Source organism: Bos grunniens, chromosome 8, assembly GCF_055505025.1.
Source record: "Bos grunniens cultivar Pamir isolate PY7600 chromosome 8, Bosgru_T2T1.0, whole genome shotgun sequence".
Lineage (NCBI taxonomy): Eukaryota > Metazoa > Chordata > Mammalia > Artiodactyla > Bovidae > Bos > Bos grunniens.
Genome location: NC_141172.1, coordinates 23,933,735 through 23,949,335, shown reverse-complemented (window position 1 = coordinate 23,949,335; position 15,601 = coordinate 23,933,735). Strand labels below are relative to the sequence as shown.

Genomic DNA, 15,601 nt, shown 5'->3' with positions numbered 1-15,601 from the left:
CTTATAATCGTAAGTGATTTGATTTAGGTCATACCTAAACGGCCTAATGGTTTTTCCTGCTTTATTCAATTAAGTCTGAATTTGGCAATAAGGAGTCATGATGTGAGCCACAGTCAGCTCCTGGTCTTCTATTCGTTCACTGTATAGAGCTTCTCCATTTTCAGCTGCAAAGAATATAATCAATCTGATTTTGGTATTGACCATCTGGTGATGCCCATGTGTAGAGTCATCTCTTGTGTTGCTGGAAGAGGGTGTTTGCTATGACCAGTGCATTCTCTTGGCAAAACCTATTAGTCTTTGCCATGCTTCATTTTGTACATCAAGGCCCAACCTGCCTGTTACTCCAGGTATCTCTTGACTTCCTACTTTTGGATTCCAGTCCCCTATGATGAAAAGGACATTTTTTTTTTTTTTTTGGTGTTAGTTCTAGAAGATCTTGTAGGTTGTCATAAAACCGTTCAACTTCAGCTTCTTCGTCATTCAGTTCAGTTCAGTTCAGTTGCTCAGTCGTATCCGACTCTTTGTGACCCCATGAATCGCAGCACGCCAGGCCTCCCTGTCCATCACCAACTCCCGGAGTTCACTCAGACTCACGTCCATTGAGTCAGTGATACCATCCAGCCATCTCATCCTCTTTCATCCCCTTCTCATCCTGCCCCCAATCCCTCCCAGCATCAGAGTCTTTTCCAATGAGTCAACTCTTCGCATGAGGCGGCCAAAGTACTGGAGTTTCAGCTTTAGCATCATTCCTTCCAAAGAAATCCCAGGGCTGATCTCCTTCAGAATGGACTGGTTGGACCTCCTTGCAGTCCAAAGGACTCTCAAGAGTCTTCTCCAACACCACAGTTCAAAAGCATCAATTCTTCGGCACTCAGCTTTCTTCACAGTCCAACTCTCACATCCATACATGACCACTGGAAAAACCATAGCCTTGACTAGACGGACCTTTGTTGGCAAAGTAATGTCTCTGCTTTTGAATATGCTATCTAGGTTGGTCATAACTTTCCTTCTTTGTCATTAGTGGTTGGAACATAGACTTGGATTACTGTGATGTTGAATGGTTTGCCTTGGAAACAAACCGAGATCATTCTGTTGTTTTAGAGATTGTCCGCAAGTACTACATTTCAGACTCTTCTGTTGACTATGCGGGCTACTCCATTTCTTCTAAGCAATTCTTGCCCACAGTAGTGATGCAGTGGTTATCTGAATTAAATTCACCCATTCCCATCCATTTTAGTTCACTGATTACTAAAATGCCGATGTTCACTCTTGCCATCTCGTGTTTGACTGCTTCCAATTTACCTTGATTCATGGACCTAGCATTCCAGGTTCCTATGCCATATTGTTCTTTACTGCATTGGACTTTACTTTCACCACCAGATACATCCACAACTGTACGTTGTTTCCACTCCGGCTCAGTCTCTTCTTTCCTTCTGGAGCTATTTCTCCACTCTTCTCCAGTAGCATATTGGATACCTACCAACCTGGGGAGTTCATCTTTCAGTGTCATATCTTTTTACCTTTTCATACTGTTCATGGAGTGCTGATGAGGGTCTGGTTTTTAGTTTCAGGGCAATGCTGGCCTCATTAAATGAGTTTGTAGAAGTCCCCTCCTCTTGTATTTTTTGGAGGAGTTTGAGATGGATTGATATTAATTCTTCTTTGAATGCTTTAAAGAATTCATAAGTGAAGCTGTCTGGTCCTGGATTTTTGCTTGTAGGGTGATTTTTGATTACTGACTCAATCTTCTAATTTTTATTGGTCTGTTCAGATTTTCTATTTCATCATGATTCAGTTTGGATAGGTTGTATATTTCTAGGAATTTATCCATTTCTTCTAGGTTGTCTAATTTATTGGTGTATAATTGTTCAGCGGAGAAGGCAATGGCACCCCACTCCAGTACTCTTGCCTGGGAAATCCCATGGACAGAGGAGCCTGGTAGGCTGCAGTCCATGGGTTCGCTAAGAGTCGGACACGACTGAGCAACTTCCCTTTCACTTTTCACTTTCATGCATTGGAGAAGGAAATGGCAACCCACTCCAGTGTTCTTGCCTGGAGAATCCTGGGGACGGGGGAGCCTGGTGGGCTGCCGTCTGTGGGGTCGCACAGAGTCGGACACGACCGAAGTGGCTTGGCAGCATAATTGTTCAGAGTAGTCTCTATGATTCTTTGGCGAAAGCTTGTCAATTTTGTTCATAATTTCAAAGAAGCAACTGTTGGTTTCATTGATCTATTCTATGGCTTTTTGAAAAAATTAATTTATTTGTTTTAATTGGAGGCTAATTATTTTACAGTATTGTAGTGGTTTTTGCCATACATTGACATGAATCAGCCATGGGTATACATGTGTTCCCCATCCTGAAACCCCCTCTCACCTCCCTCCCCATCCCATCCCTCAGGGTCATCCCAGTGCACCGGTCCTGAGCACCCTGTCTCATGCATAGAACCTGGACTGATGATCTATTTCACATATGGTAATATACATGTTTCAATGCTCTTCTCTCAAATCATCCCACTTTCACCTTCTCCCACAGAGTCCAAAAGTCTGTTCTTTACATCTGTGTCTCTTTTGCTGTATCGCATATAGGGTCATTGTTACCATCTTTCTAAATTCCATATATATGCATTAATATGCTGTGTTGGTATTTTTCTTTCTGACTTACTTCACTCAGTATAATAGGCTCCAGTTTCATCCACCTCATTAGAACTGGTTCAAATCCATCATTTTTAATAGCTGAGTAATATTCCATTGTGTATATATACCACAGCTTTCTTATCCATTCATCTGCCAATGGACATCTAGGTTGCTTCCATGTCCTAGCTATTGTAAACAGTGCTGCGATGAACATTGGGGTACATGTGTCTCTTTCAATTCTGGTTTCCTCGGTGTGTATGCCCAGCAGTGGGATTGCTGGGTTGTATTGCTGGCAGTTCTATTTCCAGTTTTTTAAGGAATCTCCACACTGTTCTCCATAGTGGCTGTACTAGTTTGCATTCCCACCAATAGTGTAAGAGAGTTCCCTTTTCTCCACACCCTCTCCAGCATTTATTGTTTGTAGACTTTTTTATTTTATTTTATTTTATTTTTAAACTTTACATAATTGTATTAGTTTTGCCAAATACAGCAGCCATTCTGACCGGCGTGAGATGGTACCTCATTGTGGTTTTGTTTTGCATTTCTCTGATAATGAGTGATGTTGAGCATCTTTTCATGTGTTTGTTAGCCATCTATATGTCTTCTTTGGATAAATGTCTGTTTAGTTCTTTGGCCCATTTTTTGATTGAGTCATTTATTTTCTGGAATTGAGCTGCATGAGCTGTTTGTATATTTTTGAGATTAGTTCTTTTTCAGTTGCTTCATTTGCTATTATTTTCTCCCATTCTGAAGGCTGTCTTTTCTATGGATTTTTAATCTCTATTTTCACACTAATTTTTGTAATTTTTCTAGCTCCTACTAATTTTGACCTTCATTTATCCTTCTTCTTATATTTCTTTCAAGAAATACAAAGTTAGATTATTTGAGACTTTTCTTGTTTCTTGAGGTAGTCATTTATCACTATGAGCTTCCCTCTTAGAAGTGTTTTTGCTGTACCCCACAAGTTTTGGTATGTAATATTCCCATTTTCATTTGTTTCAAGATATTTCTCCTTTGACCCATTGATTGTTTGGTATAATGTATAATCTATACATGTTTGCAAATTCTCCAGTTTTCTTCTTGAATTTGATTTCTAACTTTATACTCTTGTGGTCAGAGATGATGCTTGATATGATTTCAGTCTATAAGGATGGGCCAAGACCTGTCAATGTCCCTAAATCTTAAGATTTGTTTTGTGGCGTATCACTGATCTGTCCTAGGAGGCGTTCCCTGTTCACCTAAGAAGAATGTGTGTTCTGTTGCTATTGGATGGAATGTCAACTTCATTGGGTCTTACATACAGTTTAAGCCCGATGTTTCTTTATTGATTCTCTGTGTGGATGATCTATCCATTGATATAAGTAGGATGTTAAAGCCCCCTGCTATTTTTGTATTGCTGTCTATTTCTCCTGTTAGTTGTGTTAATAGTTGACTTTATATATTTAAGTGCTCCTATAGGGGAGCATAAATATTTATAAACATTATACCCTCTTGTGGCCTGAACCATTTATCATTACTTCTTAGTCTCTTCTACCAGATAAATTACACCTTTTTAACAAAGACTGTCATATAAGTATAGCTACCTCCAGTTTCTTCTGGGATCCACTTGCATGAAACATCTTTTTCCATCTTTTCGTTTTCAGTTTGTGTATTCTTCCATCTAGAAGGGAGTCTCTTGTAGGCAATGTATACATGTTGTGTTTTTTTTTCATTCATTATTCAACTATTCCATTCAACTATTTTGTCTTTTGAATTGCGAATTTAGTCTATTTACATTTAAAGATATACTGGTAGGTATGTACCTATTGCCATTTGCTAATGCTTTCTGACTTTTGTAGTTCCTCTGTTCCTTTTTTCTGCTCCTGCTCTCTTCCTTTGTGATTTGATGACTTTCTTAAATGGTATACATATATTCTTTTATTTTTTGTGACTATACTTTTGCTTTCTGGTTACTATGAGGCTAACATATTATAGAGTATATCCCTAACAGTCTATTTTACATTGATAAAAACTTGTTCTAAACTTGAGCTATTCTAAAGCTCAAAATATTTAGTCTTACCCCTTTCCCCATGTTTTATGATTTTAATGTCACATTTTATATCTTTCTATCTGTGTATCCTTAATTATTGTAATCATAGTTAAGTTTTACCACATTTGTATTCTTACCTTCATACTACCGTGATAAATGATTAATCCACTACATATTCTGTATGTTTACCTTTCCATTGAGGTTGATGTCTTCTTGTTACTAATTAGTGCTCTTCCTCTTCAGCTGTAAAAAAGTCCCTTTAACATTTCTTCTAAGGCCAGTTTAGTAGTGATGAACTCCTTTGACTTTTGCTTATCTGGAAAACTCTTTCTCTCTATCTCTCCCTCAATTCTGAATGATAACTTTGCTGGGTAGAATAGCTTTTGGTTGAAAGTTTTTTTTCTTTCAGCATTTCAAATATACTGTGCTGCTTGCTCTCTTCTAGCCTACCAATTCTGCTGAAAAAATTTGCTTATAGTCTTTTGGGGGTTCCCTTGTACCTAACAAGTTGTTTTTCTCATGTTGGTTTTGAAATTCTCTGCTTGTCTTCAACTTTTGGCATTTTAATTGTAATATGTGTTTAACTACAATGTCTCCTTAGGGCTTATTTTACACTCTGGGCTTTCTGGAATTAGATTTCCATTTCCTTTCACAGGTTAGGAAGCTTTTAGCCATTGTTTCTTCAGATAAGTTTTCTGCTCCTTTCTGCCTCCTTTCCTGTGGTCCCTGTGACCTGAATGTTAGTGTGTGTGATGTTGTCCCACAGGCCCCTTAGGCCGACTTCACTTGTTTTTCTTCTTGTGGGAGGGGGTGGGGGGGATGGGAGCAGGGCTGCTCTAATTGGATGAGTTGGGTGAGTTCCACTGCCTTGTCTTTGAGTTGACTGACGCTTTCTTCTGCTTCATCTAGTCTGCTGTTGAACCCCACTAGGGTATTTTTCAGTTCAACACTTGTTTTCTTCAGCTCTGTGACTTCTATGGTACTTTTTTAATATTTTCAAACTCTTTGTTGAAGTTCTCACTGTATTTACTCATTTTTCTCCCTAGTTTTGTGAGAATCTTTATGACTACTATTTTGAACTGTTTTTCAGGTAAATAACAGCACTATTTCATTGAGGTTTTCCTCCCACCCCACTGTACTCCGAAGAATTTATGTCTTTAATCTGGAACACATTTCTTCATCTTCCATAACTCTGTTGGTTTCCATACTTTAGATGAAACAACCATCTCCCCCAGTCTTGAAAGAGTGGCTCATGTAGAAATGAACCTTGTATTTCAACCCTGTCTCAGTTCTGCTATCACCCAAACCTTTGTGCTTGTCCAAGCAGCCTATTATATTTTTAAAAGCTCCCAGTGGTTGAGGATACACCAAGACCTGTCAGTGTCCCTAAGGAGAGGATCTCAGCATCAAGGTTCATTTTGTTTTATCTTTTTTAAATTAATTTATTTTAATTGGAGGCTAATTACAATATTGTAGTGGTCTTTGCCATACATTGACATGAATCAGCCATGGGTATACATGTGTTAAAAGCTGCTGCAGGAGAACTTGACTTCCAAGGTACACAGATATATATAGTCTTATGGGACTGAAAGTGTAAGCTCCACTGGCCAGTGATGGGGTAGTATTCCTTGAACGGCAGTTGCCCCAGGGAGCGAACCCAGGTCTCTCGCATTGTAGGCAGACACTATACTGTCTGAGCCAGCCGGGAGGTCCTATTGAAGCTCTAGATGAGAGTATAAGCTCGTTCCTGGGAGATGCTGGAGCAATGCAGAGGGACTGTCCAAAGACCACATCCACACCCTACGTTCCTTGAGAAAGTCTTGTAGTCCACTAGATGTGTGCCAAACCTGGAGCCTGCCCCTCAAGCCAGAGTTCCGGTACAAACAGAAAGCCAAAGGGATGTGCCACGGCTTACTGTCTGCACAGTGCCCTAGGGGTGGTAGCCTGCCAAGAACTAGGTATCTGATTGCCACAGTCGCATGGGACACAGGAATGCAGGCTCCCCTGACCACACAAGTCAGGCAATCAAGGGGCATCCCTGGAGTGGCCACTGCAAAAACCAGGATGCTAGACATAAAAATCAGGGTGCCAGCTGCATGGAAAGTTCCACTCCAGAAAATATGTGCTCTGGAGCACAGCAGAGGGAGGGTGCAAGTTTAGTGCCTACCCTCTGAAGTCTCTGGAAAGTCTCTAGGAAATTACAGTCTGTCTTTATTTTTTTTAATATAAATTTATTTATTTTAATTGGAGGCTAATTACTTTACAATATTGTATTGGTTTTGCCATACATTGACAACAGTCAGTCTTTAGATGCAAGTTTAATTAGAAGTCCACCAGTCAGGCTATAGTCATGATGATTAGCTAAGAGGCCTCCTTCACAGAAATACCAAGCTTCTGTGTTTTTTACCTCCTCCTGAGCCCTAGGAGGGCGTGATAGCTGTTTAAGAATCTGAAGCATAAGGCTCCACTGGCTTCCAGAGTTGCCTATGTAGTGATGTCTCCTAGCAGCAACTGAAAAAAATCAGGACCACAGAGAGGGCTGTGGGCTCCTTGCTGATTATTACACTCCCTTGAGACCAAGAATTCAAACTCCCCTAGCATCCAGACCAAGCAGTCAAGAGGCCTCCTCTGGGCAGCAGCCACAAAGACTAAGGCACCAAATGCATGTGAAAACTCCCTTCTAGGAGACACTGGTGCTCTGGAGGATGGCAAAAGGACTGTGTGACAATGGTGCCCGTGAGTCTCAGACCTAGAGAATGCTCCAGCAGGCTTCTAGATTTGTGTTTTAAGTGAGATGTCTGCTTTCAGGCCGATGCTTTAATATAAGCAGGTGACCTTCCTTTTCTTTGAGTATGACCAGCTGTCTCAGAGTTCTGGGATGAAAGCCGTGAGCCCCATTAGTGTTTCGAGTTAGAATGTTTGGGGGGCTCGTCTCTCAGATACAGGTTCCAAAAGTTAAGGTATCCAGTGTGGAGTCTGAACCCTTCGCTCCTTGGGGAGAGACTCTAAGTATTGAGTTTTATCCGGGTTTATGGCAAGATTATGTCTCAGTTCCTCCTACCTGCTTTGATGTAGTTTTCTCATTTGCCTGATGTGTGGTTGTCACTCAGGCAGCCTTTAGGATTGTTTTAGAAGTAATTTTTCCATATGTAGCTGTAGACTGGATACATCTGTGGAAGGAGGTGAGTTCAGGATTTTCCTATATCACCATTTTTAACTGGAACCCTAAAGCTTGTGGTTATTGACACTTTTTACCAAGAGGCTCCAGGTTTCATCAGATGTTTAGAGAGCTTTGAAGGATATGAACCAGTGAAGGAAAAGGATATTAGGTAAAAGCAGTCCTCTTAGGTCAGGTAACTATGTCCACAGCCAGGTACTGTTGCTCCTGCTATGGCCAAATATACCAGTCTCGCCAACCACGTCTGTTTGAGCAGGTGATGCTAGAAAGCGTGAACTCAGAAGATAAAGAGTAAGGCTTTGAGGATCCAGTGCAACACTACTATTTACAAACACACAGGGGTAGGGAAAATATAAAAATAGCCCCTTGACAACTGAAAATCCTTTTTTTAATTATTGTGATAAAATATACATAACAATTGGAGAAGGCAATGGCACCCCACTCCAGTACTCTTGCCTGGAAAATCCCATGGATGGAGGAGCCTGGTAGGCTGCAGTCCATGGGGTCGCTAAGAGTCGGACACGACTGAGCGACTTCACTTTCACTTTTCACTTTCCTGCATTGGAGAAGGAAATGGCAACCCACTCCAGTGTTCTTGCCTGGAGAATCCCAGGGATGGGGGAACCTGGTATTGTGTGAGTATGTGTGAGTATACTGTCTATGGGGTCTCACAGAGTCAGACACGACTGAAGTGACTTAGCGTAGCGTAGCGTATACATAACAATAGTTTCAATTCAGTGACATTAAGTACATTTGTATGGTTGTTCAACTATCAGCTCTATGCTTCTTCAAAAACTGTTTCATCATCCCAAGCTAAACTCTGTACCCATCAAACAATAATTCCCCATTATCCCTTTCTCCCAGTCCCTGGTGGCCACTATTCTACTTTATTTCTATGAATTTGACTATACATTCATACTTGTCAAATCATACAATATCTGTCCCTTTGTATCTGCCTTGTGTCATTTTTACTAATGTTTTCAAGATTCGTCTATGCTGCAGCATGTATCAGAATTTCATTCCTTTTTAAGGCTGAATAATAGTTCAGTGTTAAGTATATAGCACATTTTGTTTATGCATACATCTCTCATTGGATGTATGGGTTTGGTTCCATCTTTTGGCTATTATGAATAACACTAGTTTGAATATGCATGTATAAATATGTATTCAAGTGTCTTCTTTCATTCTTTTGAGTATATACCCAGAAGTGGAATTGTTAAATCATATGGTAATTCTGTGTTTAATGTTTGAGGAACCACCATACTGTATTCTATAGCAGCTATATCATTTTACATTCTCACCAACAGTGCACAAAAGTTTCAGTTTTTCCACATTTTCAATGATTGTTATTTTCTGGGTTTTTAATAATAGACATCCTAATGGATGTGAAGTAGTAGCTCATTGTGGTTTTGATTTGCATTTCCCTAATTTCTAGGGATGTAGAATATAGTTTCATGTGTATGTTGGCCATTTACAGATCTTCTTTAGAGAAATGTTTGTTTAAGGCTTTGTGTTTTGTTAAACTGTACTTCTTGATATTTTCTGAATATTAATCCTTTATCAGATTTTTCTCCTATTGTGTAGGTTGCCTTTTTACTCTGTTGATAGTGTCCTTTGATAAAGAAGAGCTTTTAGTTTTGATGATATCCAGTTTATCTAATTTTTGTTGTTTTCTATGCTTTCAGTGTCATATTCAAGAAATGATCGCCAAATCCAGTAACTTGAAGCTCTTCCTCCTCTGTTTTCTTCAGTTTTACACTTAACTCTTACATTTCAGTCTGTGATTCATTTTGAGTTCATTTTTATATAGTGTAAAGTAAGGCTCCAACTTCATTCTTTTTTATGTGGATATTCAGTTTTGTCAGAACCATTTGTCAAAAAGACTGTCCTTTCCCCATTGAAAGCTCTTGGCATACTTCATCTGACCATACATGCAAGAATTTGTTTCTAGGCTCTCTATTCCATTCCATTGGTCTATATATCTTTCTGCAAGCTAGAACTACACTGTTTTGATTACTCCAAATTTATAGTAAGTTTTGAAATCATGGAGTACAAAACCTCCAACTTTGTTGTTTTTTTCTCAGATTGTTCCAGCTATGTGACTACTTTCTTTTTGTAGTTTTCCATGTATAAGTCTTTCACTTCTTGATTTATTCTTGGGTATTTTATTCTTCTTAGTGCTATTATAAATGGGATTGTTCTCTTAATTTCCTTTTCAGAGTGTTCATCAATCATGTATAGAAATACACCTGGTTTTTAAATGTTGATTTTTGTATTCAACTATGAATTCATTTATTGGGATTTTAAGAGTTTTTATGTATCTTTGTAAACTGAACAGAGGTCATTTTGCTTCTTCACCTTTCCAACTTGCATGGTTTTCTTTTTTCTTGCCTAATTGCTCTGAACTTCCAATAATATGTACAAGAATGCTGAATATTGCATTCTTGTTCATCTTAGGGGAAAAGTTTTTAGTCTTTACTATTGAGGATGATGTTTGTGGGTTTTTCGTGTATGGTCTTTATTATTTTAAGGTCGTTTTCTTCTACTCCTAGTTTTTTATGTTTTATTATGAAAAGCTGTTGGATTTTGTCATGTCCTTTTTTTGCATCAGTTGAGATGATCATGTGCTTTTTCTCATTATGCTAATATGGTATTATAGAACAGTGACTGATTTTCATATGTTGAATCATCCTTTCATTCCAAAAATAAATCCTATGACTTCGTGGCATATAATCATTTTATTATGCTAAATTTGGTTAGCTAGTATTTTGTTCAGGATTTCATCATCAATAGTCAGAAGGGAAATTGTTCTTTAGTTTTATTATAGTGTTTTGGTATGCTGGCCTCATAGAATGAATTAGGCAGTGTTCGTGTTCCCTCCCCTTCAGTTTTCTTGAAGAGTCTCACAAGAATTGGTATGAATTATTTTTTTAATACCAGGAAGAATTACCAGTGAAGCTTTCTGGTACAGGGCTTTTCTTTGTTGGGAGGTCTTTAATTACTGGTTCAATCTCTTTACTAGTCATAGATCTAGTCATACTTTTCACTCTTGGTGGGTTGTATGCTTCTAGAAAATTGTCCACTACCCCTAGGTTACCCACTTTGTTTGTGTACAATTGTTCATAGTACTCTTTTCATCTTTATTTCTATAAAATCAGTAATGTTGTTACCACTTTCATTTCAGATTTTAATAATGAGTCCTCTCTTTTGTAGTCAGTGTAGCTAAAAGTTGTCTATTTTGTAGATCTTTAGAGAGAGCAAACATTTGACTTCACTAATTTTCTCTATTCCTTCCTTCTGCTAGCTTTGGATTTAGTTTGCCCTTATTTCAGTTCCTTAAGGCCTAAGGTTAGGTTCTTTGAAATCTTCCTTTTTATTTTATATTGGAGAATAGTTGATTTACAATGTTATGTTAGGTCAGGTGTACAGAAAGTGATTCAGTTATATATACACACACACAAGCACACACACATCCACTCTCTTTCACATTCTTTTCCCATATAGGTTATTATAGAATATCAAGTAGAGCTCCCTGTGCTATACAATAGGTCCTTGTTGATTATCTAGTTTATATGTTAATCCCAGTCTCCTAATTTATGTCCCCCACCTTTCCCCTTTGATACACATAAGTTTGTCTTTGTAGTCTATGAGGCTGTTTTGAAAATAAGTTCATTTTGTATCTTTTTTAGATTCCACAGCAAGCAATATCATATAATATTTGTATTTCTCTCTCTGACTTGCTTCATTTATTATGATAATCTCTAGGTCCGTTCATGTGGCCACAAATAATATTATTTCCTTCTTTTTAATCCATTCCTCTGTCAGTGGACAGTCATGATGTTTCTTTGTCTTGGCGACTGTAAGTACTGCTACAATGAACAATGGGATATATGTATCTTTTTGAGTTATGGTTTTCTACAAATATATGCCCAGGCATGGGATTAAGGTGGTTCTACTTCTAGTTTTTTAAGAAATCCCCATACTATATAGTGCTTGTACCAATTTACATTCCCACCAACAGTAGAGGAGGCTTCCTTTTCTCCACACCTTCTCCAGCATTTATTTTTTGTAGATTTGCACTTCTGTAATAATTAGCAGTGTTGAGCATCTTTTCATGTGATTTTTGGCCAGCTGTATTTCTTCTATGGAGAAATGTCTAATTCGAGCTGCCAGTTTTTTGATTGAGTTGTTATTTTTGTGTGTTTTGGAGATGACTCCCTTGTTGGATGCATTGTTTACAAAGATTTCTTCCCATTCTATGGGTTGCATTTTCATTTTGGCTATGGTTTTCTTTGTTGCACAAAAGCTTTTAATTAGTTCCCATTCATTGGGCTTCCCTGGTGGGTTTGATGGTAAAGAATCTGCCCACAATGTGGGAGACCTGGGTTTGATCCCTGGGTTGGGAAGATCCCCTGGAGAAGAGAATGGCTACCCACTCCAGTATTCTTGCCTGGAGAATCCCAATGGACAGAGTGGGCTACAGTGGGGTTGCAAAGAGTCGGACCTGACTGAGCAACTAAGCACAGCACATTTTTATTTTCATTGAAGGTAGATCCAAAAAGATATTGCTGCAATTTATGTTAGAGGATTCTGCCTGTGTTTTCCTCTAAGAGTTTTATAGTATCCAAGCTTTTGTTTTTTTTACATGTAACTGTCCAGTACCATTTATAGAAGAGGCTGCCGCTTCTCCATTGTATAATCTTGCCTCCTTTGTCACTGACTAATCAACCAAAGGTGCATGGGTTTATTTCTGGGCTTTCTATCCTATTCCATTGATCTACATTTGTTTTTGTACCAGTACCATATTCTTTTGTACTCTGTACCTTTGTATTAATAGTATAATCTTAAGACAGGAAGCCTGATTCCTCCAACTATTTTTTCTTTCTTAAGACTGCTTCAGCTATTCAGGGTCTTTTGTGTCTTCATGCAAATTTTAAGATTTTTTGTTCTAGTTTTGTGAAAAATGCCATTGCAATATAATTTGATAGGGACTGCATTCAATCTTAGCGGGTTGCCTTGTAGATCTGCAAACAGTGACTGACAGTCTTCTTTTCCTATTTGAATTCATTTCTTTTTCTTCTCTAATTGCCATGACTAGACTTCAAAAACCATGTTGAATAAAAGTGGCAAGAGTGGACATCCTTGCCTTCTTTGTGATCTTAGAGGAAATGTTTTCAGTTTTTTGAAACTGTCACTGTTTGCAGGTAACATACTATACATAGAAAATCCTAAAGATGTCACCAGAAAAGTACTAGAGCTAATCAATGAATTTAGTAAAGCTGCGGAATACAAAATTCCTATATACTAACTACAAAAAAAATCAGAGTAATTAAGGAAACAATCCTATTCACTACTGCAACTCAAAGAATAAAATACTTAGTAATAAACCTACCTACAGAGACAAAAGACTTGTATGCAGAAAACTATAAAAAAAAAAGATGAAAACCATAAGAAAAATGACACAAATTGAGAGAGACAGCATGTTCTTAGATGGAAAAATCAATATTGTGAAAATGACTATACTACCCAAAGCAATCTACAGAGTCAATGTAACCCCTATCAAATTACCAATGGCATTTTTCACAGAACTAGAACAAAAAAATTTTTACAGTGTATATGGAAACACAAAAGACCTTGAATAGTCAAAGCGGTCTTAAAAATAAAAACAGAGCTGGAGGAATCAAGCTCCCTGACTTCACACTACACTACAAAGCTACAGTAATTAAGATAGCATGGTACTGGCACAAAAACAGAAGTGTAGATCAATGGAACACGATAGAAAGCCCAAAGATAAACCCAAGCACCCAAGGGCACCTTACCTTTGACAAAGGAGGCAAGAATATACAGTGGGGACAAGACAGATTCTTCAATAAGTGGTGCTGGGAAAACCAGACAGCTACATGTGAAAAATAAAATTAGAACACTTCCTAACACCATACACAAAAGTAAACTCAAAATGGCCTATAGACCTAAATGTAGGCCAGAAACTATAAAACTCTTAAAGGAAAACATAGCTAGAATAGTTTCTGACATAAATAATAGCAAGATTCTTTTTGACCACCTTCTAGAGTAATGAAAATAAACAAATGAGACCTAATTAAACAAGACAAAAAAACAACCCTCAGAATGGGAGAAAATACTTGCAAATGAAGCAACTGATAAAGGATTAATCTCCAAAATATACAAGCAGCTCAGTATCACAAAAACAAACAACCTGATCAAAAAATGGACAGAAGACCTGAATAGACATTTCTCCAAAGAAGACATACAGATGGCCAACAAACACAAGAAAAGATGACCAACACTGCTAGCTATTAGAGAAATGCAAATCAAAACAACGAGATCTCACCTCACACCGGTCAGAATGGCCATCATCAAAAAAATCTATGAACAATAAATGCTGGAGAAGGTGTGGCAAAAAGGGAACCCTCTTGCTGGGAATGTACATTGATACAACCTCTATGGAGAACAGCATGTTCCTTGAAAAACTAAAAATAAAACCATATGACCCAGCAATTGCACTACTGGACATACACTCCAAGAAAACCATACTTTGAAGATACATACACCTCAGTGTTCACTGCAGCACTATTTACAATAGCCAGGACATGGAAGCAACCCAAATGACCATCAGTAGAGGAATGGCTAAAGAAGATGTGCTACATATACACAATGGAATATTACTCAGCCATTAATATTCTGAGTACACAATATTACTCTAGAACAAAACTGGGTCATTCGTAGTGATGTGGATGGACCTAGAGTAAGTCAGAAAGAGAAAAACAAATATCATATATTAACGCATATATCAGAGAAGTCAATGGCACCCCACTCCAGTGTTCTTGCCTGGAGAATCCCAGGGATAGGGGAGCCTGGTGGGCTGCCATCTATGGGGTCGCACAGAGTCGGACACGACTGAGGTGACTTAGCAGCAGCAACGTATATATGGAATTTAGACAAATGGTACTGATGAATCTATTTGCAGGGCAGGAATAGAGAAACGGACACTTTGGACACAGAAAGGGAAGGCGATGGTGAGATGAACTGGGAGAGTAGGACTGACATATAAACACTACCATGTGTAAAACAAATAGCTAGTGAGAAGCTACTGTATAACCGGGGAGCTCAGCTCAGGGCTCTGACGACCTAGAAGGGGATGTGTGGGGGTGTGTATCTGATTCACACTGTTGTATTGCAGAAACTAACATGACATTGTAAAGCGATTATACTCCGGTTGTGAAAAGTAATAAATAGATAACCAACAGGACCCACTGTATAGCACAGGGAACTCTGTTCAGTGCTCTGTAATAACCTAAATGGGAAGAGGATTTGAAAAAGGATAGATAAATGTATATGTATCACTGAATCACTTTGCTGTATACCTGAAACTAACACAACATTGTTAATCAATCATGTGAATGTGAAATATATAGTTGCTGTACAATATTATATAAAGTTACAGACGTATAAGAATGATTCACAACTTCCAAAGGCTATACTCCATTGATATTTATCACAAAACACAGGCTATATTCCCTGCGTTATATAATATATTCTCATAGCTTATTTCGCATAATAGTTGCTATCTCTAAATTCCCTACCATTTTGTCCCTTCCCCTTCACTCATCTGACTGGTAATCAGTACTTTACTCTGTAAATCTGTGAGTCTGTTTCTTTTTTGTTACATTCACTAGTTTCTTATATTTTTCAGATTCCACATATGAGTGATATCATACACTATTCGTCTTTCTCTGACTTA

At 38.2% G+C, this 15,601-nt stretch overlaps 1 protein-coding gene across 8 annotated transcripts in view; it reads left to right on the top strand.

Annotated features, from left to right (window-relative positions):
* Positions 1-15,601, top strand: part of ADAMTSL1 (ADAMTS like 1) — a 1,112,438-nt gene that overhangs the window by 1,084,423 nt on the left and 12,414 nt on the right. Inside the window, exon 28 of one of the 8 annotated variants that reach the window (XM_086414964.1) lies at positions 9,528-9,668. The exons of the other annotated variants lie outside the window; for them this stretch is intronic. Within the exon in view, the coding sequence (XP_086271090.1) occupies positions 9,528-9,605 (78 nt within the window). The 3' untranslated portion in view covers positions 9,606-9,668. Of the gene's footprint in view, positions 1-9,527; positions 9,669-15,601 lie in introns of those variants that run through there. 8 annotated transcript variants of the gene reach the window in all.